Below are 26363 nucleotides of genomic sequence, written 5' to 3'. Positions count from 1 at the left end.
AATGTTACTGTGTGGATGAGCCTCTAGCAAAAATCAGAATTCACATGTTTGCCGCGTTTCGCTTATGCAGTGTCCAACAATAACTTTCACTGGATAAGTTGAGTTCATTAAAGTCTCGCATCACAAGGTCCAAGTCCGCCGCGCTCCCCGGGCAATCAACAAGACGATGTCACAGCGTGCTGATGATGAGCCGCCACATTTGCCCAGCGACCTGGCACGTGCTGCGACACATTTACCAGGCCGCTGGTTGCCGTGCACCTGAATGCCCCAGCGCCGTAGAACTGCAGCGCAATCGAGAGCTGGAGCATTGAAATAAGGAACCGGGAGATCACCGACTGTTCTCGCACTCTTCCAGCGACAGTGACTTCAGAAGGCTGGCCACCGCGCAAGAAATTTGCAGTCGTTGAACACCTCCATCGCATTCAGCCGGTTTCTGCAACGACGTCGTGACACTGGAAGGCTCTCGCAATCGCTGTGGTGTGTAGGAGTTTGTCTGTTATGAGAAAAAAAAAATCTACGAATTCGTAGATCTTTTTTCTTCTCCGGCACAGCGTTCACCGAGTTAACTCGGTGAACGCTGTGTCGGACGCCGTGACAGCCAAAAACCGACTCGAGTCTACCAAAAATCTTGAGATCGCTCCGACACCAACTTGAGGTTTCCGAGGATCTTGTTCAGTATTTTTTTAGTCGAGTGGAGTTTCTTCGGGTCCAATTTGAACCGTGAAGCGCAAAACCGTCCTCAAGTGGAGCGGGGGGCGGGGGGAGGGGAGTTGCGAGCTGAGCAGCGTCTATGAATTCGGCCGTTAGCCCTTTACATTGAATAGAACTAATGCGGAGCGCAAGTTCGTCTGCTTCTCGCACAGGGGTTGCGATGATGTCAGAACGCCAAGCTCTTATTGGCTGATTGAAAAGAAAAAAATAGTGGGTAGATTTTAAGGCATCTAGGCCGTTGAGGTCTACCTACTATCCTTTTAATCAAAGCCTCCCGACCGAGGTGCCCGCAATATGACGGAGGCTTATTGCGGAGAAGGCGCCGTGTAACCGAGCTTTCGGTTGCACGTCAAAAGATCCCCAGGTGGTCGAAATTAATCCTCAGTCCTCCGCTGGGGCGTGCCAGATGCCCGTCGTAGGTTTGGCACGTAAAACCCCCAAATTTGAAATTTGAAATTTTGTTTAATCAAAGCCAATGAGAGCTCGGCGACGTTCTGACGTCACTGCAACTCCTGCGCCAGAAGCAGACGACTTGCTCTCCGTATAGCCCATTCACACGGTCGTAAAGGTAGTATCTTTATTTAGCTAAGGGACCTTTATTGCCAGCGGCGAATTAGTTCGCGATCCTCAGCGCATGACAAGTGCTCGCGACCCTAGAGAGCAGACTGATTCGCCGACTGTAAAGGGACAATTAAAGGTGTCTTTATGCTGGCCGTGTGAATGAGGTATTAGTTTAGCGACTGTGAAATTTAATTATCTGCTCTATCGTGGAAAGAGCCACAAAATAAAACTTTGTCCGGCTAAAGCATGAGGGCCAAGGTAACAGCTCTTGGAATATATGGACAAGTTCGCATACGTCAAAAATATATGATACAACTGGTACATGACCCCCCTTCTCCCCCCTCCCAAGATGACAAAGAATAAAAAAAATAATAGTTTTTTTTTTTAATTTCAAATTAAACTACGCATCGCCGAACGCTCATCCTTCGCCAAACGTTGGCGGTCCGGACTAAACTCCAAAGTTTCAGGGTTGCCGTTACCTATAGCTCAAAAGTTGGACGTGATTTTCGGAAATTCTCATTGGGAAAATGACGACCAATGAAGCCCACGAATCCACGAACTTAAATGACGTCATCAACTGAGAATGGGCACTATGTTTCCGTTGAAAGGTCTAGAAAAGCACTCGTAACTTCTGAAAAAGACAACGGTAATTCTAAAACTTTAGGGAGTCTTCGCAGACCGTTTTCCCAGCTCCGCTACGCTCTTCGGAACGAAGACGCCACTACTGCGCTTGCGCAGCGCTAGCCTTGTATGCATGTCCGGATCTCGTAGCGGGTTGCGGAGAACGTAGCAAGACAGCGGAAATTAGGGAGTTTTCGTAGACCGTGTTTCCTTCTACGCTAAGCCCCCTGCAACGAAGGAGTTGCTACTGCGCCTGCGCGCTCATGGACTTAACTGTGCAGTTCCAGGTATCGTAGCGAGCTGCGGAGGGCGTTGCGGGACTGCCAAAACGATCTACGAAAACTCCCTAATATCTACGAAAACTTGCTTTTGTCATCTCCTCCGGACAGCTAGCGTTACGTTTCTTGGGCGGAGTCTCAGTGTTCGACGATCCGTAGTTTCTTTCTGAAGTGAAACAAAAACGAAGTTTATTTATTTCTGAATTGTCTGTTTTAAAAGCGGCGCATCATGTCTAATTGACTCTTGATCAGTGTGCTTTGATGGGCTCTTAGTTAGTGACTCTTGATTGCAGAAAGCCTTTTAATGCTTTAAGAAATAAAGCTATTTAGATAACACATAGCAGTGCATCTGATGTTTTAATTCTGTAAATGCGGTAAACAATTTCGCCTTATCATTCGCCAGGTTATCGGAGCTCTCGAATATGTTGTTGGGATTGTGGTTGCTTTTTTTCTGCATTTTATTTCTGGCCCGGTCTTAAATATAGCGAATTTTGTCGACTGTACCCGATCACACCTTAACACACTGCAGGAAAGAATGTCCCGGGTCTGACGTCTAAGAAACTGCTTCATTCACACATATTCGACCCGACAAAGAGGTTTTGCAACTGCAAAAGAACACAACACTGCGATATAACGAAAGCCACAGCTTGGAGACAATAGGGACTTCTAGCAAACCGTTGCCGTGTTCGCCGTACCGATACCGGAACCTTTGAAGCATGCTTTTAAGCGCGCGCTCCGCAGTCACGGTATATCACTCGGGCGCGCGCTTAAAAGCATGCTTCAAAGGCTCCGGTAGTGCGGTAAGCGGAGCACTGCAACGGTTTGCTAAAGGTCCCTATTAGCGCCGAGATGTTTCGGTGGCGCCCTCTTACGGTTTCCATCCGTGACGTCACGACTGGGATTTGCCTCGCCGTGGCGTCGCCAGTTGTTATCCTGGCTACTTACCATCAGGTGCGACGACGAGTTCGGTGGTGTGTTTAAAAAGCACAGTGGCAGCTAGGAGCCATCGCAATCCGAAACTAACACCGTCAAAGTTGACAATCTGATAATGCTCATATGCCCATGGTTTGGCCAATCGTGGAAAACTGACCTCAGCGACGATTTTGGTCGCGCACATCGCTAATGGGGAGTATTCACTGGCGGCCATAGCTGCGTGCGCGAATGCTGAGCGCGTGATGATGGCGAGCTTCCACAGTTCTTTTGCAACGTGCATTCTGCAGCATAAAAAGTGCCGGTCTTAGCAGCCTATTGGTGCGAGCTCGTTCTGAGCATGCGCTTTAAGCAGTACACACAAATATGGCGTCTATTGAATACTCCCTATTAATAATTTTCCTCGTGAGCGTGCGCGCCCGCGTGTCTGTGCGCGCCCGCGCGCACGCGTTCAGTGTTGCCAATGATATTTCTTGTTTTGCTTCCTGTTGTGCACTTGTTTTTACAACCAGCATTTTTCGTTTACGAATTTCATGCGATTGCTTTTGTCGGTCTCCGAATACATTAGGTAGGCCTGCTGGATGTATGAGTCTGGACACTGGGGTACGTCAGTGTCAGTTGGTGTAGAGTACCTTAACGGTGGAACCAGAGCATTCCGTTCCTTTTTCTTTCCGCCAACGATTTATCGGAAAGCGAATATAAACCTTTTGAAGCGTTACGAAGGTGTTTGTTTTGCGTAGTCTATGGCAGGCATTTTCGCAGGAGGCTATTTCGAATACCATTTTCTCAGTACTTTAAGTGACCTCATTGATGGAATGCAGTGTTTCTACAGAAGCTCATGCCACGTCCTGTTGTTGTCACTGATCTTTGGGCAGCATAAGGGTACGTCTCCCAGCTAAATTCACGCGACATTGCTGCACGCTTTGTCCCCAATAGGTCAAAATTCAGAGGCCAGATTCACGAAGAGCTTTTTAGTTTACGACAACTTAGCTAAGAAGTTCGTAAGTTACGAACATCGTAAGAAGAGGAGAAATCGGTATTCACGAACGCGTTCTTAAGTGAGAGGAGGAAAGCGAAGTTGTCGTACGGAAAAACTAAAACTTACCGGTGCTGTTGCTATGGCGACGGCGTCTTCGGCAGCACGAACAACCAATCGGAGAGCTCGGCATTTGTTCGGAGCCGTTCGGAGCCGTTCGGAGCACGTGTATTTTTCATAACAAACACAGGCGGCCTTTCTGCCACCGCTGGTCTGGTGTTCGTATCCGTGCAGTGATATGTCGACGCTAACACGATTTAAACTCGCCGGAATGCCGAGGCCGGGATGCGTAACCATCCCCATTGACTGCTACGAACTCGATCGCTACAAGTCAGCACAACTGTCATCGTTGGTAAAAGACGGCCCCACTGATCCGACGGCCTGCAGTCGTTTGCAGGGCGACGTAGATGGGAACAAATTGCCGCGGCGATTTTTGCGGCCTCGGAGATGCAGGAGCGAGCCGACGTTAAAAAAGATACGTTTGAACTATGACAGTGTAAGCAAGAGCCACGTAAATGCCTGTTCACACTACGGAACGGACGCGCGCGTTTGATCGAAGTGCTGGATTTGCGCCGTTGGACCGCGAATTGATAAGCGCTTCGGGACCGATCCTTTACAATTGCAACTCTATGCTGACGTGACACCCGGCGAAGAAAGGTTGTACCGGCATTGCGACCCACGAACTGTTACAGCGATCGACTGTGAGGCGCAGTCGTGTCAGAATAAAATGGAATACTAATAACAAAGTGTACATACCATGTTGCGAAGGTAATCCATATGGCGTTTATTTGAGCTGGATGTCACACAAAACAGAGATAGAATCGATGAGAGTCTCTTTTTGACGACAGCGTTCGTCACCGTTGCCTCGGAAAACAAGGAGATGACAAGAGGAAGAGATTGACCTCTTAATCTAGAATTGAGGTCAGCGATCAAACTATATACGGGAAGTGTTCACAAGAATCGCGTGGGCATATTCCATTCAGCACGCCAGCCGGTCGTGGGCAGACGGTCTTCGCCAAGGACCGTCAGATCATCGCTGCGCCGAGTCGGAGTGCCTGCTAGGCCTATCTGCCGATCGGTCGGAGTCCGTACTCGTGGCCCTTGGAGTTTTTCCCGGGTGTCTGTGGATTCAGCGTTCTTGTTCGTTCGTCGTGGTCTGTCTCAAGTGCTTTTTACTTGTTTCTTGCTGCTTGAATTCGGGACGCGTGAGAAGCGCACGTAGAAAAATAAACATCCGTTGGTTGTCGCGACCAACTGAGCGACGCTGTCGGCCATGCTGATTTGATCGTAAGAAGTGCGTAAAGCGGGAAACACATGTACGACGAAACCGTCCGATCCGACGTCCGACCGCGCAATACGACGGTCGGAGGCGAGGGTTTTCAACGCTCTCCGATGCTACGAAAACCCTCGCCTCCGACCGTCGTATTGCGCGGTCGGACGTCGGATCGGACAGTTTCGTCGTACATGTGTTTCGCGCTTAAGACAGCTTCGGAGCTGTCGTAGGATTTCGTCGTAACCTGCGCAAAACTTACGAAAATTTCGTTTCGTGAATACGGATTTGTTCTTAAGTTTTGTCTTACGCACATTTTTGGCGTAAGATCGTTTCGTGAATCTGGCCTCGGATCTTTTCCACGCCTTGTTTAACCTTTAAATACTGCAATGTGTCTACGATACACTGTTAGCAAAAATAACACGCCCAGACGTGTAAACCGTTGTCCCATAGCGGACACATCGAAACGTGTTCGTTTTACACGAGGCCATCTGTGTTTTTCATCTACACATGAGGTGCTGTGTAAACTTAACACGCTACACCGTGTCTGCCTTCCGCAAAACCGTTTCGAGCGTGTTCCTTGTGAAACATGGCGGCCAGCGGCCGAGAACAGGCGAGAGACGAGCCCAGCGAGCCGCGCGCCTTTCAGCCGAATTGAAAGCACACAGGGCGCGTTAGATCTCGTTCGATGTCTTTTATACACAGTAAAGTCTCCAAGCGGCGGACGTAGCTACTTGCAAAGGTACGTACGTGCGTTGTCGGCGGTCGGCGGCGTCGCTAGCTTCAACAAGCCGCTAAACAAAACAAAAAAAAAAAACAAAAAAAAACGAATGCCGAATTTACATGGATAAATAACTTGAGCAACCTATTTAGAATCGGGCAGTAACTTGCGCCACCTATCGAGATTTCTAGCAGCCTGTTTTTAAAAAAAAGACGAGTCTGTTAACACTGCGAACGACAACGACTACACAGCACCCCTACATATTACGCAGAAAACACAGCACACAGCTACACAGCACCGACGTGTACACAAACACAACAACCGACACTACGCCCGGCACTTCCTACTCGACATGCATTTCTCCCCGCGGCGCATATAAGCTTGACACGTGCGGGTGAGCTCTTTGGTCGCTGACCATTACAGATTTACAGAAGAATACACAAAACACGGCGCAATGGACAGCCGTGTGTTAGAACTGTTTGCATTTAAAAAGTATGGAGGCAAAATCTATAATGTTAGTCCGTTGCAATAAATAACGATATGTTAACAATAAATCTTAAACCGGTCATGAAAAAGTTCAAATTTTTGTTATTTTCTTGCTTGACCAGTGTTATGAGCAGTCCGACTAGCTTGTATCAGATAGGAAAACAAATTATTGGGATTTTGTCATTACGTATACAATAATAAATGAAAATGATCCTTGCGCAAAGCATTTTTTATATATTTTTGTGAAGGACATCCGGACATCCGCCCAACACTTCACTTCCGCTAGTTGCAGCAGTTGCAGTACGGGAGCAGACGCCTTCACTTTTGGGGCGTTTTGATGCAGTTTGTTGTCGTATCGGTGTCGAGAAGAGCGGTGGGGCTTGGGAGTTTGTGACCGGTGTTATTCGTGAACACTGGTGTGGGGCGCTGATGCGTCTTTTTTTTTATACTGCCACCACCCCGAACTTTGAAGATACACGGGCCCGTAGCAGTGTATTATGCTGAATCGCGAGCTCCTTCTCTGTTGACGTCGCTTTCCTGGTACCACTCGTGGATACTGCAAGCGTTTGAACAGTGTGCACCGTCTCGCCTACATCCCCGGTGACGTACTCGACCTGTTGAAACTTATTGCTTCCGTCATTTTAGAGTACGCAAGGCAGTTATCTCGTTGGTCTGGTTTCGGTTATAAAAGCAAGGCAAAACGCTCGTAGTTCCCGCCCTCAGTACACGTTGGACATCTTCCACACTTTGACACCGGATAAGTGAATGAACGAGGATTTACATTCACTTCCGAGGTTACTCTCGCCGCTTCCTCACCGTTGAGCAGCAGGATGAGCTGGCGACAAGCCGCGGATGAAAGGCTGGAGCATCAACAGCCCAAGCGCACTCGGTGCCGATGCGGGCGACGCGGGTTTCTGTCAACCGGGAGGCCAGCACAAACCGTGACCATTCCAGATCTTCGCCATGACACGGTGTTGCAGAGAGCAGGGTAAAATACAGCTACACGGATCACCGAAGCAAACGACTGCTATCTTAAATCTTGGCTTGTGATTGCGCCTTTGTAGTAGATCATCTTATTCGTTTTGCTGGAGAGACGCAAAACGGGCATAACAAAATCGCTTGCATATTCCGCATATCTCACAAAACCATTTACCCTGTCACCTGGCGAAAAGCGCGAAACACGGAGTCCGCACCGTCCTAAGCTTCCCGTTTTTTACCTGCTTTAGAGCAGTTTGTACCTGCTAGTAGACAGGGCCGTAACCAGGGGGGGGGATAGGGGGTTCTGACCCCCCCCCCCCGAAATTGTTTTCTGGGTACGGCCCTGGTCGGTGCACTTGCAGCCAGCCGATTTTGATCTCCACCTCTGCGCACGCGCAGTGGCGGCGGTCGGCTACCGGATACCAAACCGGGACCGGTTCTCCGGTTTGCTGCAACTCTCCATTATATACCACCGATGCACATGATTCATAGGCGAAAATAAGACAGTAGACACTTTCAAAATGGCCGCCGTTGTCCCCGAAAACCTCCCCCGAAATTTTTTTCTGGGTACGGCCCTGCTAGTAGATATGCCTACTGAAGCTGAAACAGGGCAGTGCCAGAGAGAGAGAGACAAAGTTGAGAAAGCTTGCTCGCTCTCCAATTTCTCAACTCTCAAGTGATTGTACCATAATAAATGCACCAACGCGTCTTCCAAGATAAAGAAAGAGCACTACGTTCACAACGTAAAAAATGTTCTCAGTACATGCATCTGTGGGCAGGTAGGAAACCTTGCCCTAATTTATTCACGCCGCATGATTGGCGCAACAAACTCGTTGCAGGACCGAATCATCTACTCGAGCGGTGTGCGTCGCTATGCAAACACAGTCCAACACGAAGCAAGCATAAAAACGGCAGATTTAAGACAACAATCCGGAGTCCATTATTCAATTAACACAACGTAATTTTGTTGAAAACGCCCGCTGCTTCTTACTCACGGTATGTGTCGAGATACTTCCACAGTTTGAAACGGAACGAAGGAAGATTTACTTTTAAAAACGCTCGCTGCGTCCTCCCGGACCAGCAGGACCGGATCAGCTGACGACGACGGGACTGTACCCGTTGAACCTCCACCACGCAACAAACAATTTGCGCTCCGTGTTAAAAGCGTGGTTCAAACAGACCCGGAATACAAAGCACCGCACCACACACGACGAATGTTTCAGCTCTTTTTCGCATCGCCGGGTTGCACCAAACAGAACGAGATCGCCGAAGTCAACGCCGCGCTGTCGTGAACCTTGGCTTGTGGTTGCGAACTCGTGGACCCTGTGACTCCCTTCGCTTTCAAAGCACACACGACGATTACGAATGCTACTTTCCGTCTTCCAGGAACATCACAGGGGCACTTCTCCGGTCACGTCTTCACTACGTGCTCGCAAACTCCGAAGCTCTATCAGCTCTATGCGAAGCTTCTCGCGTCCCGTCAAACCAAAACAGTAGCGGCGCCATGCGTACTTGCCAGATTTTCTCCGGTCAAACAAAAACACCGAAAGCCAACCGGCGCTTGCTTCCAGCGTACATCGGCGTTGCGCTTGCGCCGTGGCCAGATCGCTTGCAGTTGAAGGTTAAAGCAAAAACGAAACCAACTGCAATGTCACGTGTTCACATCGAGGACACGCTTTTTATATCCATTTTAACTGGTTGGAACGAATAATTAGACCCATGACTTTATTTGTGGTGTCTAAGAAACTGTTATCAGGACCCCTAAACTAAATACAAACATGGGCGACATGAGGGAAGCCGCACTGCCATCGACCAGAAGATGGCGGCAAACACGGTAAGCGCGGGTTTCGCCAACGTCCTGCGACATGGCGCAATTGCTTTTGGTGCATATCTGTCTCCGAGACATGTTTCTTTCCGCGGCATTTCTCTCGACGGTCCTTTCTAAGTGTGTCCCCAAGCATTCCGGTGCTTCGATAGCCGGCAATGCCGCGGTCGTCGCCGGGGGCGATGCGTGTTATTGAGGTCGGCTACACGGTTATGCGTGTATGACCGAACCAAAACACGTTTTTTACAACCCCGCATGATTTCTGAACGAATTATCCGTTACTCATAGTGTAAATTTATGGTAATTTGTGTAAATAGCGTGTTTTTCACCCCAAATATTCGCCAAATACACGGGACTTGCTAACAGTGTATGATTTATTATTACTTAGGCTCTGTGATATGCAACTTATGTGTTTCATGTTTTTGTATAGTATTTCTTTCTGTGGAAGGAATTTTCGTTATGTCAATATGTAAAATCCTTCCCGGTGTTTTAGGGCGCGCAATAAATATCATTATGCACATTAATCTCAACTCCTAAATAGTGGACAAGTGCTCAGATGCTCCGAAACACTCCAAACTGCTGCGGGAAACGGTCTCGCGGAATGCCGAGTTTTGAGTGGAATTTTCTTCGCTTTGCGTTCGCGAAATGTAGATCTTACACTGAAGTCTGACGAGCAAGAAGTTTCGTGAACATTTGAATGTTATTTGCACGAGTGAGATAGCGTGCAACTGCGTTCTTTTTCTAACGTGAACGACGTTATTAAGGCGAACATGGACGAGCAGGAGATTCACACTGCATGCGCGCACGCTACTGAGGGAGAGGGTTACTGTTAAACCCTTTATTTTCGCGGCCTCTATTTTTCGCCAATTGATCACAGAAGAAATAATCGCGGCCATTAAATTTCGCGAATTGCCGACGCCTACATTGAAACTTTTTGGATCGAAATTTTCGCGTGCACTTAAATTTCGCAAATTTTTCATTTCGCGAAATTCGCGAAAATTAAGGGCTCGACAACATTAAGGATTTTACAATACCACTCGCGCACCGCCGCGTTACCGTGAGCAAGTTCGCACGTCGCAAGTAACTGCGTTGCAAGAGCGATGGTCCCTTCCCGCAGTACTTGAACCCATAATGGGTGGACCATTGCGCTACTTCGCTCCTCAAGCGGGGCACATGCAGTTACTCTAGTTTGGGTAATTTTCAAAACCTATAAATAAGTGTTTTTTCCTTTTTTTTTTTTGTTTTTTTTTTAAGACGACAGATTTAGAAATAGATCTGATATGTTAAATCTGATATGTACGCCAAAAGTTTTTTTTTTTTTTTGTATGTTGCGTAGTGGCACAAATAGAGCCCCCGCCCCGTAAGCAAACTTCTAGCTGTAATTGCTGTACCGTTGTACCCTGTCCGTGCTTTCCTCCCTTCACCCGCAAGATTTTCTGCGCAGTAAAATCGAGCTATCAAAGACTAACGCATAATAATATAAAATTAATAGCGCCAAAAAAAAAAAAAAAAGCGAAGGGCATGAAGATGCCTTACCTCATTTCCTTGTCCTTTGTTTTTTTTTTTCCGTTTTTTAAGGGTACCGCTTTCTTTGTGTGGCATTGACAAAGTAAAGTCACTGGATCCTGGGAAAGCAGCACCAAGCTCCCGTATGGTCGCCATGTTTGTTCGTGAAATGTGCAATTTCTCCTTGACCCCTCCGTTCTTGGTGAGCCGAACTAAATTCGCTGGTGGCGGGTAGCTTTATGGAGACGCTTATTGTATATCGGGATTTTGCTATCCACAGACCGGCGAAACAAGTGCACGTCTTCGTGCCACCACCACATGCTGTGTCGGTGCTTGTAGACACTGAAATATAAGTTTACTGTTTTAAATTACGCAAGAAGAACAATATAATTGTAAGAGATCCGCGGAGACCGGCATGATTGATAAGTTGACTGCATGCACAGTGCCAAAGACGCTTATATTGGCGAGGAACGCTTCCAGTACGATGATGCTCCATGGTGATCTTGGCGCGGCTGGTTTAGATCAACCCTCTCGATGATTCGAAGATTTGAATGAACTGAGATGGCGATTTCCATGGCAACGTGGACAGATTAGCCAATCGCCTTGCGAGGTTTTTGTCGTCTGTATGTTGGTATCTGTTTGTGTGCGGCTAGCAGATAGGGAAGGCTATGGCGCTACTTTCCCAGGATCGAGTGACTTTACCACAGAGGGAGCACTAGCATTCAACTTGCCTAGCGTGCACCGTGCTGCAAAGGCGGAAGTGTGCAGCCATATTCCATGTTTTCTCATACACGTGCGCAAAAGAAACAGGTTTATAAAGTTGTACCCTCGTGCACCGTGTCCCGTGCAAAGTGGGACGCACAAAATACAACCTACGTGTATACGGCGCTGATTCCCTTTTGCGGACTCTGTCCCCGCACCAACCCACACTGCCGAGCAATAAACAACATAAAAGGATTATTTACTGGTGCCCATAGCTTTCTGGCTCTGTTCTCAAGCGGGTGCTGGCAGCGAGCGCTCACCAGATTCCTTTCACAGCGGCAAAAATATTGTGCACGGCAGACGATAAGTTGCTTTCCCCACAACACGTGCTGACGACGACACGAGAATACGCGCTTTCATAGTGAACATCCTCCCACGATGGGCAAACCCTGCATGGTGCCCGCGACGAAAGAATGAAAAGCCCCAGACAAAGGTTTACAGAAGGAAAGATACTTTATTATGTATATAGATTTATGTATATTATGTATATTATTTATAGATGCATGTATAATTATATATATATATTTATATATTAGGAAGTCGTAGTTGCATTCCGTGGAGAGAGTAGTTATGCCGCGTAACAAGAAGAGAAACAACGAGGGTTAAAAATGTCAAAACATCAGGTCGTATACCTCGAAGATGTTTATACACTGAGATGGAAGTTAGAAAGTCCAGGATCCCTGCACTTCTGTACAGGAGGGGTGACCACTTCTTCTTTGTGCATCTCTCTGCAGCTTCAGGGAGGCAGACATGATGGGAGAGCACGCTCACAAGAGACGGGCGGTATACGTCACTCGGTCCGGGCGCTGACGAGCGCGCAAGGGTTATTGGTGCGCACGTGCAAGTGTTTAGTACCTCAAGCACCACAAAAAAAACAACTTCGCCGTAACAATCAACTATAGACCAACACTCTGTTTACACTTAAACCCGCGTTCGCCCACACTGGGCGTCCGCAGAAACCATTCTCGCGTGAGGTGAAGCTACCGCGCATGTGCCGTGCCGACACCAGCGCCACCGCTGCTGCGTAACGTCAGACCCGGAGTGTGTTCGTCTGCACGCGCAGCGGCTGACTCGAGGTGCGGACTCTTCCTAGTCAAGAGCGCCCAGGCTGCTTGCTCTCTTCTACCCTTCATATATTCGCTACAGCTCTTGCGTTTGGCACAATGGGAATTTCATTAATGGGAGGGATCTGCGGTCAAAAATAGCACTTGTGATGACAAATCATAAGCCACAGTCCCGATTTCAACGAGAACTCGAACATCCGTACTATACTCTTAACTGCCCTGTGTACGCAAATGTATAGTAGATTAGGTTCGGATAGCTTCCACACACTTTGCAATTACTGCGAGTTTATTAAGCATTTTGTTGGGGTTTCACTCGTATCGATTCGTTTTGAGAACTAAATTGCTCATTAAGCTTAGAATGTTTCGCGGACTTACGCCCGATATTGATACTATTAATGATTTCTAATGGGATATGACTATTTGACCCTTTCTCTCATTTCGTTGGCATTTCTAGCGGAGCTCTTAAATGCTGTCCGACATTCGTAAGTGTACTTTGTGAAACAATATCTGTCCCGGAATAGTACGTAGTCTGATATTCGCAGCTATGAAGTGGTCAGTGCCTAATGCAAACGCGCTCCGATCTTCAGAGCTTACTTCATGCAGCCCCTCAGCACGTGCCATTTTATAGATTAGAGCCAAGCAAGTGGTGCATAGAGCATCTTTTCTTTTCCGAAGGAACAGGGTATATCTCCAACAAGAACAGTTCAAAGAAACCAGAATATTTTTTTTTTTTCAAACTGAAGAAATGTATATGTTCCTGGACAACAAATATTCGTGTGTTCTGAGCCCGCGCAGTGCATGCCTTGAAAGCAGTGTTGGAGGTAACGCGTCACAAGTAACGGCGTGACTGGTAACTGCGTTACTTCTTTTCCGGTAACGTAGTAACGTACTCGTTACTTTTTCAAAACGGTAACGTGTAACGTACATACGTTACTCGTTACATATTTTCGAAACGTTTAAAAAAAGAATATACACCAATCGTTTTGTGTTTCTAGGCGCCAAGCCATATAAAATTTAGGGGTTTTTAAGTTTTTCTTTGTGTTTTTTTTCCTGAGTATTTAGGTGGAACAGTAAACAAGATAAGAAGAAGAAAAAATTGTGTGTGTGTGTATTTTTTTTTTTGCGCAGCAGCAGCGGAGGTTTTAGTGCGCCAATAAAAAATATAAAGTTCAGTTTATGGATGGATATAATGTTTCTTCAAATGTGGCGGTTATGCATACTTGTAAAGCCAAAACAATGAAACGTGTGAATCCATGCATAAAAAGTGACGCAAAAGTAATGCGTTACTTCTTAACGGTAATGGTATCGTGTTCTTTTTATTCCGAGGTAATGTAGGTCGGCAACGCGTTCCTTTTATTTGTAAGTAATGAATAAAGTATTTCGTTACTTTTTGTTTCTGTAACGCAAAGAACAGTGTTTGAAAGCTATATAAAAAAAATAATCGGAGACCTCTTCTGGTAGGATTTCAGATCTCAGCTTCGTTCAACCGATCCTTCGGATTAGATCTGCGTTCCTTACAAGTATAACCATCTCTTCTCTTTTTTTAAAATTTCACTTGGACACAAATGGTAGAGAACCTCTTGGTAGGAATATTGTTTGGTCGCCTGCACGTTTGTCGCTGCGAGGTAGAAACAGTGTCTATACGATGAATGTGTCAAGCGTCAGACTCTCTCGTGTGTGAGGTCCTATTTTACGATACCTATGTGTTCAGGCTTCTCCAAATCTAATCGTGCACGAAATTATTGGCGGAGCGCCCGTGGTTGTTCAGGGATCTTGTACAGATAATGCTGCAAACTAAAAAAAACTTTTTTTTCTTTGAAAGGGGGGGGGGGGGGGGGGGGGGGGGGCGGCGTCATGAATTTTAAAGCAGCTATTAATTTCGACTAGATGGGGCTCTCCTGATGAAAAGCCGCCTTGTACCTTCCTTTTCTACGAAGTGCTTCTGGAGAAAGGGATTCCTAGCAACCATAAATTGCCTATACGTATTGAACTGTTTTACCAGAGACGTAAACTATTGCGCAACAGTCGTGGGGCGCTTCCCGCCCCAAATTGCGTCAAGAATTCCCACATCTGATAATTAAATGATAGACTCCATTCCCTTCACCGCACAAAATACCAAGACGTGTGCACAAAAACGACAAAAAAAAATCACTGCCACATCCTCAAATCTCATTCATAAACGACTTTTTACATCGCCCATGTCGTCAGCGTTATATTGTTTAAGAGGAAGAACCATCCGAAGTAGACATTAGTGTCAACGGGAACAACGTTAGAAGCATATAGTTCAAGATATACATTGTTCAACAGTAGGATCAACGCGACGTGAAAAAGACTTTTTTTTTTTTTTTTGCGTCAAGCGACACACAAATTAACGTAAATAGAAAAAGGCCTCGTATACAGTGGGCCCAAACATTTCGAGAAATGGCGCAGCAAAATGTGAAGGAATGATGACCTCGGACTCGACTCGGAGTAAGACTGATATCTCAGGATTGTTTTTAAAGAGGTGGTGGCGGACGCAGATTGCAAAATACCATAGCTAAGTCAGAAAGCGCCACACTTACTCGTCGCAATCAAGAATTTCTGACAAAATTCACACGGTTGTGATTCCTATTACATTTCAAAGAATTGAGCCAGGGAATCGCAAACCACCAGCTTGAGGAACGCATTATACTTATATACTATAGGTCATATAATTGGTTCTGTTTTTAAATGATTTGAGATCGGGCTAAAATGTGATGCCATTCACACGCAACTTGAAAGGAATGCCCATTGATTCAAGCAGTCGATCAACAGTAACAAAAGTAACACCGTATTCAATATTGCTACAACAAAATTGACAAACATTCAAAAGTAGAGGGGCGTCATTTAGGGCCAGAACGTCTGAAACCCGGACGCCTTATATTAGCAAATATCTAATGGCGGGAAGAGAGCCCCCACTATACAACTCTCAATAGCAATAAAACTCAAGCAAAAAAAAAAACAAAAAAAATTTAACAATTAACAAACTAGCTACATTTCCAGCACATCGAACAACACGCATTCCCTTTGTACAAATAAATGCTCTGTGAAATGCCGCACCAAAGATGCTGGCGCCAGGGATCAGTCAGCCCCAGCAGTCGCTCGTCGTTCAGGCAGTCAGACAGTACAACAACGTTAGTGCAATCGATGTAGCAAGTACATGGTACATATCGCGATTCATAAGCCACTCGAACTTTTGTGATACAAATAAAACAAAAAAAGTATTTGCAAATGGTTGTCAGTCATTGCGTGTGGATAGCGGACCGCGCGTTCGTCAAACTCGCTTTCAATGATCGTCCACCTTGTGAAAAGATGGTAAAATGTTGCATCCATAAAATTTTAAATAAAAGAAGAAAAGACAGAACCTTGTGAACACTCAACTAAAAATGGCACCGGTTACATGCGCACATATCCACCGAACGCTCGAACGCAAGTTCACAGTATATGCAAGCGTTTCGAGCTAGGGTCTCCGTTCTGCCAAACTGTCGGGGTTTGTGGTCAATGGGAGTGATGTCAGGACATCGAAGTTCGAGGCTTGAGTAGCAGAAAATAGAAAGTCGTCTCCTAGCACGCACACACACACACTTGAGGCCGATAGCTACGCACTGCACAAATGAGCCTCTTCTATGGTAACACGTTGCGTAATTAAAACCACACTGGAATCTTTCAAGCGTTTGGCTAGACAGAATTCACGACGAGGGCAGGGAATATCCGGGTGAAAAAATGGGTCGGCTAGTATATGTCGATAACTTTGGCGCATTAGACGACTGATCTAATGATTGGGAGGACGCCATAATAGTATATTCGCTTATGCATGCGTCTGGAACAAAGAGCAGCAGTCATTTGCTACCTGCCCTGCTTGCCGTCAGCAGTAACACATGGTCCATCGTGGCATCGTGTCATTCGGTCTTTATATCCGCGATTTCAGTCGACTCGCCGTAGTACAGACAAAAAAAAACATTCATTCACTCGCTTTCACCAGTGCTGCATGACAATCTCGCTTTGGAGTGGAGTGTACTCTACCCCTTTAACAGCATCGCTCAAACCCTGTTAGATATAGCATTCAGAAGAAGAAAAAAAAAGGAAGACAAAGCAGATAATCTTACTAAAAAGTCGCGTGTCACGTTTCAAGTGCTCGAAGTGCGTGCGCGCTAACAGAAGTGTAAATTCAGAAATAATTTCAGGCCCCTGACTCGCGGGGCATTAGAGACCTGCGAGATATACATGTACAGTATGTGCATCTCCAGTGGCGCCTTGTCTACAGCAACTGGACTATTGCTGCCTGAAAACATCTAAACACTTTCTAACGCATTAAGAATCATTGAATAGCGTCGCCGGACAATACTTATCAACACTTTAAATAGACTGAACTCATTCTGGGATATAAGTACTTCATTCCTGAACCCTCGGTGAATACGTGTTCGATTAGAAATGAACGAAGACTCCGGCACGTCAGGAATGGTATGACACCATAAAGTCTGGCTTTGTCTCCAACCCTTTTTGATGGATCCCATGTTCTCCTGTGACCCAAGCCGTATAATTTATTTGGATGCTGTGATATATTTGTTTGATTGGATAGTTAGCCACTGGGCGCTATTCTTTGCCGGTTAGTGGCAAAGTAATTTGGCCTCATTGCTCCGCCATCTTCTTTCCAAGCAGAACGTGCATCCGTTCTTTAGCTGCGCTTTCAAACGAATATGTCGTGAGAATATACTTTCCTTTCTATCTAATGAATAGCAACAATGCGATAACAACACCCTGAACAAACAAATCTGAAAAAAAAAGTTCTTATGATGCAGGGTTTCGACACTCGGTGTAGAATGGGGGATTTCGGTTATCCACGAATGACAGCCAGCTATTGGTGAATGGTTTATACCTGCCTCGTTCCCGGATTACCGGCCAGCTTTAGCAAGCAAGTATTAATAACCATCCAACGCCAAGTGCTTCCTCGGCTACTAAATTTACCAAATTCAGATGCAATTAACATTATAATATGATACCCGTGTATCAAAATTAACTTCCATTGCCACCGACTGTCTGGATAGTCAGACGGTGGTACACAAAAGCGAAACAAGCTTCTAATGTTTACACTTTGCAAACTGAAGTTTTGGGAATCCAGACTGCGTTGAAAGGGTGCCGGCCACATTCGGCGTACGAGGGCCCTCCGACAGGTGCACGTCCGGCTTGGAAAGACGGTGACGGACTGGCGGGACCTTGTCGACAAGGTGAGGTGCGCTGGCTACTCCCCGACAGCCGATGGGACACTCCCGAGAGCACGAGCCGTCTACCGCCGGAGTCAGTCGGCGTGTGCGGCTGCGGACGGCGGCTGCAGGAGTCCCAACAGCCTGGAGAAAGTGAGCGAGCAAAAGGAGTCGGGGAGCTTGGCCAGGCGGTGTCACTTGCTGGTGCTGCGCCGCTTGGCATCCTCCCGACTTTTCCTCGTTGCTTCCTCCGTGCGCAGGGTGACCCCGAAGATGTCCTCATGGATCCGGTTCTCTTCCTGAGCGGAGGAATCCCACCGGTTAGGAAAACTCCCGCCGGTCTGGTATCCCCGCTTGATATTCAAGCGTGGACACCAGGCGGCTATTGTCGGTGGCAGGTCACAACCCAGTGCATGCTTCACCTTCAGCACGCGCTCGTTAACTTCTGTGGGGCTTTGGCTGCGCGTGCGATAAAGTATTATCAAAGACAGAAAGTTTGCGCTTGAGGCTGAGCATCTACTAGGTTCTGAACCTGTGACCGATATAACATATAGCAGTTCATGAGAAAATGTGAGCACCGAACGCTTCCGAGCAGATATCACGGATAGTCAAGCCTGCAGCATTTTCTCGGAGCCTTATATGGTGCACATTCCCAGCGCTTATCATCCAGGCGAAAAGGCCTTGTTGCGGATGTTCAGAACGCGTTCCAAGACCCAGTAGACAAAGGTGGTAGAGTTCAGAAGGATATTAGTGGAATGTTCTATAGGAAGGAATAGTTTGGTCAGCGACAATCAGAGGTGAAAGTTTAGCTCCTCTGCAACAGTCACGTTTCTCATGAAAACCGGGTCGGTTGCCTCAGGTAGATTTGTATCTTCCATATTTACATTCTTGATTTGCTTTCCGTCACTCCAAAGCCATCACTATGGCAGTCCAGGTGATAATTGCTTGCGGGTGGTGGAGCAGACCAGACAACCTGGCTTTGATGTTTCCTTCTTTAAAGGGGTACCCCGGCGATTTCTTCATGGTCCCCGATTGGCTTGAAATTTTGCTGAACTTGCCAGACAGCATCGCCAAAATAGTATCCCAAATATTAGGTCAAAATAATGTTTTTTTCACGAAGTTATTGAATTTACAATTTTGGTCCTCACTGTGTTTTTCAAATTGAAAGTCTCTACTGGCAACAACGAAAAAGTGACGTCAGTGGAAGTGCAGGGGTTCACTCTTTGGACTGTAGAACTTGTTCCCAACTGATTCCAAGCAGTTTCATGGTGTCAAATGAACGCGTTGGAAGCTCGCTCCTGTCCCCGCACTCCAGCACCGAACAAATGATTGGCATATTCTATTTTTCAGACTGCTCGCCCGACTGTCCAGCTTGCCTTCCACTGACGTCACGGCACTGAAAAGGGCGGGTATATTTGAATGTTGGTTTTTGGATAATTTTCATTTGCCGATTTCGCAGTAACTATTATGAATTTCGCGATACTAAATAGCATACCGGAAAGGGTAAAGGCCGGGGAGTCAGAAAATATAGTTAGTTGAGGTAGCTCAAAAAATCGCCGGAGTACCCCTCTAAGTGGCTCCGACTTTGTCTACGGTAGCACGGCGATAAATAAATAACGCCTATTCAGTCACAAACTGATGCACATTGTTAAAGAACGCGATGAATGTATTGTGCACTGCCCCTTCCACGGTGTTGAAAAGGTAGTTAAATTTATACCAGTATTTCTACATCAGTGACCTGATGCCTACATTTCCTGCGGAAACAAAACACATAGAATCGATTTCATAATGTCAATCAACATATGTCGGGCCTAATCACTCACAGATATGTATGTTCCACTATTTTCAGTGCAATTTATATTCAATGCCTCCATGCCCTAACAAGTATAACATGCAGGAAAGGCGCAATCCGTAATAGTATACTAACATCATGTGCAGTGGTAAGAAAATCAGCACCGGCTATCAGAATACTGCTTGCTCAACTGGATAGCCGATAACGAGGAAAGGTCTTATGCAATAATCAACACACCTGAAAATTTCTAGAGTCAGAAAAGATATAAGCAAGCAAACAGCCCATCACCAGGAGCGCGGCAATACCCTGTACGATTCACAGCGAAGCTTGAGCATCGACACGTAGCAGTGAAGTGGAACTGCACTATCTATACGATACCTTGAAGTCAAAGCAAAGCTGTGATGAAAGGAAAAGAACAAACAGCATAAAGCAAACCTCCTAATAAATATAATTACGTCTTCATTGTAGCAGTATTTAGCATGCTTTCTTTTGTCTCCTCCCACTCCTCGCAGGCTACATGAATATTATAAATTAGTTGAAAACGTTCAAATATCTACAAACCCGCAGTTTGTCCATGAGGGCTTCGGCCTTCTCTTCGGTAATTTTTCCTTGGTCTCGCAGGATTTCCCTGACGGCCTTGTTGACACCGTCGGCCATGATGACGTCGCCACAGACATAAAGGTGGCCGCACTCCTTGACCAGCTGCCGGTACAGCTCCGGAGCCTTCTCGTGCAGCCGGTCTTGCACGTAGTGCTGAAACGTGTACGCAGACAACGTCATTACTTCTGGCTCATGAGTGACTCTTCACCCGAGCCGTTCAATTTTAAATTATATTGTACACAAGTATTCGTGTGCTCTGTATTCTCATGCTGCAAACACGTTCACGAGTATTTTATCAACGCAGCAAGGCACTCTCCTGGTGTTAGCATAAAAGTAACAAAAAATTAAAGACGTTTACGATTCCCTGTAATGCCAAATTAGAGCGCAGCTCTGAGGAGGAGGGGAGGATACGTAGAGGAGGGTATGCCCCTCCTTCTTTTCCCCCTCTCCCCTCCTCCCCCTTTCCTCCCTCCTCCCTTTTGACTGACGTGAAGGTCGTGACCTTCACGTGATTTTCATTGTGAAGGTCGTGCCTTTGTCGTGACCTTCATGAGCGACCTTCGTGACGTCACTCGTGACCCTAGTGACCCTCGTGACGTCACACGTGGCGTCATTATGGGCAACGTCCTATAATGCAACGTGCGGTTACGCCAACGGCAACGGCAACGGCGACGCCGACACCGCTCAAGCCGGAAACGGGCGCCTAAAAGCTGCGCTCTAAAATGAACATTTTAGTCTGGGATATTTTGTTTAGCGCTAAGATGAAATGGTGGTGAAAGCTATGTGCTCGCCGAACCAAGCAAAATTCTGCTGGCATTTTGAAACGCGACCCCGCTCTTCTGTGGGGAGTATGCACAGAGAGCCTGATCACCTGGTGCAAGACACACTATCGACCGGTCCAGCGAGCACGTAGCCTCTATTACACCGTAAGCTTAGTGGTGAACGGAGTAGTGTCTTGACACGTGGGAGACGAGGCACCAGACGGTTAGGGGCCATACGAGCACCTAAGCACTTCTTATGAGTTGTGAATACGAAAGTATGCGTGGCCGTTCTTCCGCTACCGTGTTTCGTTTGCGGCGTATTTGCGTCGGCCGTGCGCGCGCACTCCCAGCTCTCCTCGCAGCTCTGACCTTGGACGCTTCGTGATACAGGCGCGTTCGCGGCGTGGACACACAGCGCCATGGGGCGGCGGTCGTTGAAACTGAAGCGCGCAGTGGCCACTGGGAGCCTCGTCGACGCGCGCCAGCCAATTGGACCGAAGGCGAAATCCATCAGCCTTACTCCGCTCCTTCGAGATCGGGGAAACTAGGTGCCGTTGTCTAAGCTTTTCGCGTAGTTTCATGGCTGGGAGCTGGCTTCCCTTGGAGAAAGGATTTAAGATGCCGTTTGGTGCGCTTCAAACTGATGTCGTCGGCTCGTTCAATCGGACAGCTAATTAATGCTTTCGCCTTAAAAATACATGGTTAGAAAGTTTAGGTATGCATAACCTAAAAAGAGTGCAAACAGAGGCCCCCAGTCGTCCTTCTGAAAGTGCGTTCGATAACCTTGGCCGATGAGCATAGTCGCGTCAATTATGAACAACCGCGTCATGTACCTTGCATGCTTCGACGATGAAAATCAAACATATGAAGATTTCTAAAACGTCTCAATCAAATCGCAAGTCACATAAAATTTCTCATGCTATCAGAGGTTCTTAGCGGGCTTCTGGAGCACCCTTACCTTTTGCTTCCCGGGAACTCTAGAAAAGGCGAGAAATACGTTCTCCAGTGCACCGACGTCCTTCATTGTCTGAACTTCCTCAGCGTACAGCTGGGAGTCCGAAGTTCGGCAACCGAAGTAAAGGGTCATTGGACCTTCATAGAAAGGTTGACCTAAGATAAAGAGGAACAGATTAAGTAAGACGACGAATTAAGAAAGTCAGGTTTCAGAAGGTTGAGAACTGAAGCTGGTAAAAATTTAATAAAAACAGAAACATGAGAACTTGAGTGAGGATCGAGGATAATAAAAGTTTATTCGATGGGTTATGGGGGAATCTCACCCACATCTTACATAATATGGGAGATTCTCTCGTAGTGTTGATTTTGGCAGTATTGCAGTATATGAGGAGCTAGTATACACATTGTGCAATCTTCATGGCACAGGAAGGTGTACTCCCAGTATATTTCGAGTTTACTAATGTCATACTAAAAATACTTTTTTAGTGCTTAGGCCGTAGCGGTCGGACAGGATCAGCGAAAGAACCAAAATTTATATTGGTGTAGAGTTATATAAGTGCCACTAAAACAAAACATAGACTAAATACATAGTTAAATCATACTTTATATATTAAATGCCTACTGCAGAATAGTTGAAGTATATTTTCAGTCTGCGTTCTGTTTCATAAAAAGGCGCAATTAGCATATTTTTTGTATAAGATCTTATTGTCGAAGGACGTTGTCAGTTTGCAAGCCTCCGCGATCTCACCTTCCTGGTAGACCCCCTGCATGGAACAATAGCGCCGCTGCCAGAAGCTTCGGTACGGGGCGATTCCTGTCCCAGGTCCCACGAGTACCACGGGGACATTCTTCCGCTCTGGGAGGTGGAAGTTCGGAGCTCTGCGAAACAGCGGACTTTGACTTAACGCGCAAGGTCTATTTCAGTCAGGAGAACGCAAGCTGTCCTCGCACATGAGCAAAATCAGACATACGACTGTTGGACAGTGAGACCTCGACCTCTTTGCGCCGCATGAGTAAGTAGACTTTAGAAAGCCTTTCACTGATTCGGCAGATGTTTATGGTATCCTGAACTTCCTAAAACATAACCTTTTTTTTCTCGAATTGTTTGGCTAACATGGTGGGCATTTTTGAGACGTCCAGCATCTATGATGATCGTTTTTGAATTACAGACCTGGCTATAGGGGTTATTCACGGCAATCTGTATTGCTCGGGGTTGTGCGCAATGGCTGCTCACAACTAGTTTCTATTTATGTCCAGCCAAGAGGAAATGTCTTGATTGGGACGAATGCAACGTGAATTCCCCACAATAAGAATCATTGTTTTCGTCAAAAGATAAATGGGAGCTAGTTCTGAACTTGTGGTACGACCAACGAAAAATATTGCTCTCTGAATATACTGCAGTAGAAGACTACACACATAAAAATATCGAGCCTAAAAAAATATAATATTCGATCTCGTCAAGCGTTATATCTTTGAAGCTGCCAAGCATTCGTTTATCTCAAGGGTCTCAAACACGCGGTCCGTGGGCCGCATGCGGCCCGCGAATCGCTAGGACGCGGCCCGGGGGCAACGGGCTGTGAGCCCTCGTTCCCATGCCTTGAGCGCAAGAAAAGGAATACGCTATAATGATCTCAGGTTGCTGATTTATTTCCGCTCGAAACATAGCTCTGCTCTTATAACGTATTTACACAGTTGCCTTTCTGTTTTCATTTGCCTTGTGTCTTTTTTTATATTTTGCTTCCCCAAGTTTTCTCACGTTAGTCACCTGTACCACAATTTCGCTTTTAGGCTGCAAGCGCGAGAACTTTGCTCAAAGATACACTTTGGCTGCACAAACTCTCGCTCAGCAGAGGAATGGTCAAAGATAAAGCTAAGAGCTTGGGATTTTCGCCTTCAGAAAAAATCGCCATTCAACTACAAGTATTTTTTTAGACTGCTACTATCAAGAATCCCCAGGAAACAAAGCGCTGTCATATGAAGAGATTTTCTCCTTTTTTTAAAAAATAAATCTAGAGCTTGAATAAGTTCCGGATAAATTGGTGAACAAAAAAAAAAAAAAAAAAAACGGCAGTGGGACTGCTTTCGTAGGAGTGGTGCCATTTTAAATCTTGTTATCACATTAGGCAAGGACCCAAATTAGTCCTATAAACAAATCAAAGCTGAAGATCTCAGTAACTACACTGCGAGTTTAAAAAAAAAAAAAGAATGGGGCATGGGGTTCCTCCTCAAAATCCTCCCCACTCTCCCCTCCCCCTTAGGTTGGCCCTCGACCTTTCGGGAATGGGCTATCTGGCCCCCGCACTGAAATGAGTTTGAGACACCTGGATCTGGAAAATAAGTAACCTAAATATTGCGCCTCCACGTCGACTAAGCCGGATCACGATCGTTAGGCTTCTTTGATATGAGTTTTATGTTGCTAAATTTTTTAATCATAAGATCAGGTAAAATGTATATTACTTCAAAGCTCCCTACAGGACTCTCGGCGTTGTTATATTAGTCTGTTCAACGGCCTTAGGGGTCACTTTGAACGACGTAGGACAAATGAAAGCTCGTCAGGATCTTCTACAATAAAAACATGCTTCAACGAATGTGACGTTTCCAGGTGGTTACATGTGAAAGCATTAAAGGTAAACGTTTTCTTAGATGAATTAAAACATTTTAAGCTTAGTGCATTGTTTTTTTCTAGCTCAAAACCGATTTATGCTTAACCCCATCCACTTTCAGCTTTTCCGCTCTAAATGACTCTGCTCCTGATGACTCTCCAAAAAAAGTCGAGTCGGCACTTGTTGACTCCTTTTTTTTTTAGAGTGTGAATTAAACAGTCGTGCCCGTAAACACAAGAGTTGTGACTGTTTTCCTTGTCTGGCTTGCTGTAATTGAAAGCGGACAGCTTTCACATAACGTCAAAAGATCTTGAAAGTCAGTAGTAGTGTAAAACAATCGCAGCACAGAACCTGACCGACCTATAGCCCCTCTCGATTTGCGCTGCGATTTGTTGCCGCCGGAAGTCTTTGGCACACAATCTGAAATTTCGCCTGAATTTCATACGAGCCAATTTCTGGTTTGCAATTGTGCTGGAAATAAATTCTGCAATATCAATAAATAGCGGCGACGGCATTTTTAGCCACAAAATCCTCGCTTAATGAAGCGGCTTAAAAACCCCATTCAAAGGCCCAGTAGGTAAGGACTTACATTCTCACGAAACAAGCCATTTCTTCTCCTGGGTTGAGGGTGTCTAAAAACGAAGAACAGACTCCGTAGTGCTTTTTTCCGCTTCCGTCTGAAATTGTCAAACAGACAAGCCATCAGCAAATTAAACAACGTAACACTGCAGCTCCGCTAAGGTTATGACCAGAGGTTGGCATTTTAGGTCGTCCTCACTCACCCTCGCCCTCACAGCCATACTAACTTAAGCCCCTCACTCACCCTCACCCTCACAGCTACACTCACCTTCAGCCCCTCACTCACCCTCACCCTCACAGTCACACTCACCTTCAACTCTTCACTCACCCTCACTGAACCTCACGGCCCTCACGCACTCACCGCCCTCACGGCCCTCACGCCCCTCACGGCCCTCACGCCCCTCACGGCCCTCACGCCCCTCACGGCCCTCACGCCCCTCAAGGCCCTCACGCCCCTCACCGCCCTCACGGCCCTCACGCCACTCACCGCCCTCACCGCCCTCACTGCCCTCACCGCCCTCACGCACTCATAGCCCTCACGCCACTCACCGCCCTCACGGCCCTCACCGCCCTCACGGCCCTCACGCCACTCACCGCCCTCACGCCACTCACTGCCCTCACGCTACTCACCGCCCTCACGCCCTTCACCGCCCTTGCGGCCCTCACACCCCTCACGCCCCTCACGCACTCATGGCCCTCAAGCCACTCAGGCCAGCTTCAGATGGGGCAATTTCGCCCAGGAACTTTGCGTCGCAACACCAGCAACACGGGCCGCCCGCGATCACACGCAGCAACCAATTGCTGCAATTTGCCATCGTCATCATAAAATCTTATTTTTCTTGCACTATTTAGACACAATTACGCGTTATAAACGAGTTTTTATGCATTTAAATCTCGTTAAGAGTACTAATGCACCTTTCTGAAACAGTTTATTTCCAAAAAACGATCGATTTTAAACCAGAACCAAGTCTTTCGGTGTCATCATCACCGGCACGAGGTATCACGTGAACATTTTGAGTCCCTGATTGGATGCAGCCGCTTCAAACGTATTCGATTTGCTCCGAGTCGCTTGCTTATTTCGAGCCGGACCCGATCTCAGCAATTCG

General features: G+C 46.6%; 1 protein-coding gene across 1 annotated transcript in view; it reads right to left on the bottom strand.

Annotated features, from left to right (window-relative positions):
• Positions 1–13738: 13738 nt before the first annotated feature.
• Positions 13739–26363, bottom strand: part of LOC8028726 (nitric oxide synthase-like protein) — a 324794-nt gene continuing 312169 nt past the window's right edge. Inside the window, exons 22-26 of the mRNA XM_029985989.4 lie at positions 25268–25355; positions 22824–22954; positions 22080–22231; positions 20322–20513; positions 13739–18267 (exon numbers count right to left, since the gene is read on the bottom strand). Of these exons, the coding sequence (XP_029841849.2) occupies positions 18163–18267; positions 20322–20513; positions 22080–22231; positions 22824–22954; positions 25268–25355 (668 nt within the window). The 3' untranslated portion in view covers positions 13739–18162. The remainder of the gene's footprint in view (positions 18268–20321; positions 20514–22079; positions 22232–22823; positions 22955–25267; positions 25356–26363) is intronic.

This window comes from Ixodes scapularis, unplaced genomic scaffold (genome assembly GCF_016920785.2).
Source record: "Ixodes scapularis isolate PalLabHiFi unplaced genomic scaffold, ASM1692078v2 PGA_scaffold1__304_contigs__length_218370807, whole genome shotgun sequence".
In the NCBI taxonomy this organism is placed as follows: domain Eukaryota; kingdom Metazoa; phylum Arthropoda; class Arachnida; order Ixodida; family Ixodidae; genus Ixodes; species Ixodes scapularis.
The sequence above is the reverse complement of the archived record's forward strand: the minus strand, read 5'-3'. Positions and strand labels throughout refer to the sequence as shown.